The following is a 5,147-nucleotide window of genomic DNA, read 5'->3' as shown; positions in this document are numbered from 1 at the left end:
GGGGATACCCAAACCTTGAAAACTCGTGGGATTTTGTAGTGGCACTTCGGCAACACTGACCAGACGTCGTGGATGCTTATGATAGGAAGGGCCATGATGCTTCGCATCGTCGTGCACTCCGCAATCTCGGCAGTAGCCCAAGAAGACGGCGGGCCATGAGCTGAGCTCAAGCTATGGCCTTGAGCCGCTGCGGTCGTAGGCTCACCCGTGTACGAAACACAGGGCTCTCAGGAGCGTGATGGAATTCCATGTCTCGCAGGGCGACTATACGCAGGAAGACAGCGTTGCGCCTTGAGTTTGGCAAGCTCAAATCCAAGATGACGCTCAACGCCCACGTCCACTTTCTTGCGGCTTTGCTGTAAGGTAGACAGCAAAGAGAGTTTTTGGTGCCGCTGCTTCAATCGCTCAAAGAGCTCATCATCATCTGCAGCGGTTCCGCCAGGGGCAAGCACCACAGGAATAGTCCGCATCCCGGGTACATGTGCGCCTCCTCTTTAAGATCGAAGCCTAGCGCGGAGTCTATCCACTGGGATTGCTTGAGATACCAGGAGCGAGCTTGAAGAGCTTTTTGCTGGTCAAGTTAAGCTTGTGTCTTTGCCGGGGACCCGATTAAGTAGACGCCTAACGATCGAGTGATCGCGTCTTTCGCTTCAGTACCGGGATCCTCCGAGCTGGAGCCGAATTCCACACGAGGATCTAAGACCTATCGTGGATATGAGCGCACGGGAGCCGCCCTGTGCGCAGCGTCCAACTGCTGCTCCTGTGCCTCGTCGAGTCGATTGGTAATAATACTACTTCCCCTGGAAGTCGAGAGGTTGACGAACGGACACGAAGTACGCAAGGTTCGAGATGAGCTCACGTCGCAACGTTGGCGCACTTCATCCTCCTAGTCTTTCCATGCTGAGAAAGGTGAATCCGGCCCGTAGTCGAATTTCTCCGAATCCTCGATGAGGAAATCTGTCGCCCGGGGCAGGCGCGGTGTGTGGCGCTTGTTTGCCGAGGCTTGGAATGTGCATCTCGTGAAAAAGCGGACGTTCTGATCGGAGACGCACCCCGTGTAGAAGAAGAAGAGCTTTGCCCGCGGGCGCCTTCGGGGCCAGCTAGGCTGAGTGTTTTACGTGTCGTAGACACTGGGATCATAGAGCGGAGAATGTTCTTATGAACGTAACGGTGTCTCAGACACGCGAGCCTTGGATAAGACAACAGTTAAATGTGAGTTGTGGATATTCACAACTTTAATGGGAGAGTGTAACGGAGTAACACATATCCCTGTATGAAAGCGCGAGTCGCACAAGATGGTGTGACCGTACATAAGGTGTGGATTACACAAGCTAGTATAATCACACAATGACGTAACTACACTGTTACAAGAAGCTACTACGTAGCAGGTATGCATTTAAATTAAAAAAACTAATGTTTTAGACATTGGCGGCTCTGCCGCAAGTAAAATAATAAAATACAGTATCAATTTTAGACATAAGTGCGTCTTTACCCTGGTTAAGGTTTTATGTACTCTTGGAGGCAGCGGATGCAATCCGCTGCACTCGTACTGGTTCTTGTAAAAAAAACGTAAGGTCGGTGACCTTAGCTTAACAAAGTGCTACGGCAGCCCCACCGCAACCCGGATAATCAAAAGAACTACGCTAATGTAAGTGGCAGACGGAACACACACGAATATTTCGTAGGGCCAAGGTTTCAGTGAATGCAATCAAATCTACCTGCATCCGTTCCATAACACCTAGCTAAGACTGCAAAACAATCGACTGCTCACGGTCATAGCAGAAAAATGTTTTGGTAAATTCTTAGCACCTCCAAAAAATGCGTAAGCATTCTGGGCTAAACTTATCCATATTACAATCCCGCGTTTACGACCCAAAAGCTCTGTTGGAGACGAAGCTACATTTTTACGATCCCCTGAAGTTGAGCTATCATCTGATATAAAGCAGCGGCGCGACTCAAAACCGCTGGGATGCCTCGAGTCACACGGTGTGAAGGTAACGTTCAGACAGCGTATCTAATATCTGACTTATCTCAGCTTCGAATAAGCGCTGATTTATCTTGGGGTAGTTGACAGCCACAACAGCCGAGAAAACGTACACGAGCCAACCGGTGAGGGTCGACCTCCGTCGACACTGATCGATGGGCAAGAGGCCAAAATTCACGTGTAGCGTTTGGCGAACCGTCATAAACACCAAGCCTATTGATATTACCTGGTGAAGCTAATGAGATATTTCTAATGAAACTTTGGATGTTTGATATTTAATTTCAGCAAGTTTGCCTTAGCACCACGACCGCTTGCCACCTGGTACGCCCTTCATTTTTGCTTCCCTTAGATAAGAGCATAGTTGCCCGTTGCAGGACACTTCCCACTAATGGAGCTCGATCTTCTGGTGAGTACTACCCCTGAGTAGTTGTTGTGATAGCTGCCCCACGAAGATGAATGAGGGTGTAACCAGCCAATTTGGACGCGACGGGTTTTTATCGCGACACCCGCATCGTCGCAGTCAATTATGAGTCGATCCTCTAGGCGGGCGTAGCTGGCTCGTGAAGCCTTAATTAGATGAGACGGTGTATTTTCTCACTTAGCACATGAATGTACTGGGTAAGATAAAGCAAAGTGATTATTGTCGGCTAAAAGTTAATCAGGTACAGCCCTCGTGATGGATAAGGGTTTATTCCTCCGCTGTTGCTCTATGCGCAGGAGGTGTTTTGATGATTGGGTGGAAAAAGCTTTTTGCGAGACTTTCTGAACTCGTTTTGCTGTAAATGTGAGCGGAAGGCTCACACTCATCGGCGTGTTGGAACTCCGCCCAGCACTGCGAGTAACTTCGGACGGTTGAAAACCGTAACGACGATTTGATGATCTGGGCAAGAGACGACGTGACTATTGCATTTGCAATTATGCAGGCTAGACTTCCTTAGCCAGGTCAAGCCCGCTGATGACGAATGATTGTCGTTAGCTCCACGGTGGGTGGTCGCAATAGGTTCGTCGATGAAAAAGGACGGGACATCAGAGGGGGAGTAAACGTGGTAAGCGTTCCTTCCTTGGTGATTGGATAGGTTGTGTGCCGTCGGGTGAGGGTCGGAACTCAAATAGTCACTGCAACTGTTCTCATCGGTATTTTTTGCCACCTTACCTAGAACTGCTTTTAGTGCGTCGGTGCTTTTCCGAGGTCCTATTGGGCAAATTATCTGAGAGCAAGGGGATTTTCCGTGCGAGTATGGCTTGGATAGCAGGCGCGGTTACGTGCAACGGTTAAATTTCGACCTCAAGTGTAGTCGCTCTTTGTGGACTGGTCATTTCTGCGTAGTGATCAGAAAAGCAGTATATAGGTGAGCGATGTGGTCCACATCCTGGTGGAAGGCCGTGTTTTGTCCAAGCGACACTTTCCACCAAAAAAGTTTGAGCGCAGAGAGGCTGGATTCGCTGGTCCAACCAAGTAAGGCGATGGGAGCCTCAACATATTCTCTCATAAATACCTAATCTTCGGTAGTTATGAAAATCCACAATCACGCAAATAATGCGATGTTACTTTGTGCGATTGTACAGCCTTTCTTTCATAAAGGGTGTCGCTATATTACACCCTTTAATTCACGCGAGCACTAGTCTTTCTGTTGAGGGTGCTATGCAGCTAAACTATTTCCAGCTTATCGTTTGAGGTACATGGAGCCAATCGATCTGCTTTTATAGATCCGAGAAAAGGACCACTTCTTTACTTATTCGAGATCAGCCTGAAGAATATATGCACATGACTCAAAAGCTCTCCATGCATTTCAAATTCTAATCATGACACGACATCTAAAGGCTATCAATACATATAATTGAGTGGACCGTAGTTTTTGAGATTCTCTAAGCAAGAGTCAGTGAGAAAACAGCCAAAATGGGCTGAGCCTACCTTTGCTAGGCATGAACTTTGGAAGTTGTTGCGGCGCATCGATTCTCTTGGCTCGCGTCCGTTGGTAGCTATCTGGCGCGCTTTGCAATAAAGATTAATTTCGCAATCAAAAAAATTTTGAGAGCGCGCTAGCGTTTCAATTTGGATAAGGCAGCAACATTAAATGAAACATATCCACGAGTTGAAGTGAAATCAAACTTTTTATTCAATAAAAGTTTTTAGACAAACAATTAGCATTGATGGAGCTAAACAGGTCGAACTTTTACATTGGGCAATCCGAAGAGTGCACAGTCGGGGTTCCGTGGGTTGGAATGCTGCCTGATGATCCGGGTGTGGGAGTGCTACTCGGCGAAGGAGAGCCGTAGTTACCTTGTTCCTCCGTTTTCTTGTGTTCGCCTCCAACAGAGGTAGGAGAGTCAACACCCAGAGTTGGAGTACCAGAAGCTGGGGTGCTGCTTGGAGTAGGGATGGGAGTAGGCGCTCCGGGGGTTGGAGTGTTGGGAGATCCGGGAGTTGGGGTGTTGGGAGATCCGGGGGTTGGAGTGCTGGGAGATCCGGGGGCCGGAGTGCTAGGAGATCCGGGGGTTGGGGTGTTAGGAGATCCGGGAGTCGGAGTGTTAGGAGATCCGGGGGTCGGGGTGTTAGGAGATCCGGGAGTTGGAGTGCCGCTTGGTGTAGGCGACTCATTCTCCGTCTGCTTGTGTTCATCCTCGTTCTGCTTGTGTTCATCCTCGTTCTGCTTATGTTCATCCTCATTCTGCTTGTGTTCGTCATCGTTCTGCTCGTGGTCCCCTCCAACCGATGTAGGAGTACCAGAAGCTGGGGTGCTGCTTGGAGTAGGGATGGGAGTAGGCGCTCCGGGGGTTGGAGTGTTGGGAGATCCGGGAGTTGGGGTGTTGGGAGATCCGGGGGTTGGAGTGTTGGGAGATCCGGAGGTTGGAGTGCTGGGAGATCCAGGGGTCGGAGTGTTGGGAGATCCGGGAGTTTGAGTGTGAGGAGATCCGGGGGTTGGAGTGTCGCTCGGCGTAGGCGACTCATCTTCCGTCTGCTTGTGTTCATCCTCGTTCTGCTTATGTTCATCCTCATTCTGCTTGTGTTCGTTTTCGTTCTGATCGTGGTCCCCTCCAACCGATGTAGGAGTTCCAGAAGCTGGGGTGCTGCTTGGAGTAGGGATGGGAGTAGGCGCTCCGGGGGTTGGAGTGTTGGGAGATCCGGGAGTTGGGGTGTTGGGAGATCCGGGAGTTGGAGTGC

At 49.7% G+C, this 5,147-nt stretch overlaps 1 protein-coding gene across 1 annotated transcript in view; it reads right to left on the bottom strand.

Annotated features, from left to right (window-relative positions):
- Positions 1 to 4,158: 4,158 nt before the first annotated feature.
- Positions 4,159 to 5,147, bottom strand: part of PHALS_12340 (hypothetical protein PHYSODRAFT_330091) — a gene marked incomplete at both ends in the record, with an annotated part of 2,107 nt that continues 1,118 nt past the window's right edge. Inside the window, one exon of the mRNA XM_024727868.1 lies at positions 4,159 to 5,147. This exon is cut by the window's right edge and continues 106 nt beyond it. Within this exon, the coding sequence (XP_024578402.1) occupies positions 4,159 to 5,147 (989 nt within the window).

This window comes from Plasmopara halstedii (assembly GCF_900000015.1).
Source record: "Plasmopara halstedii genome assembly, contig: Scaffold_614, whole genome shotgun sequence".
Taxonomy (NCBI): domain Eukaryota; phylum Oomycota; class Peronosporomycetes; order Peronosporales; family Peronosporaceae; genus Plasmopara; species Plasmopara halstedii.
The sequence above is the reverse complement of the archived record's forward strand: the minus strand, read 5'-3'. Positions and strand labels throughout refer to the sequence as shown.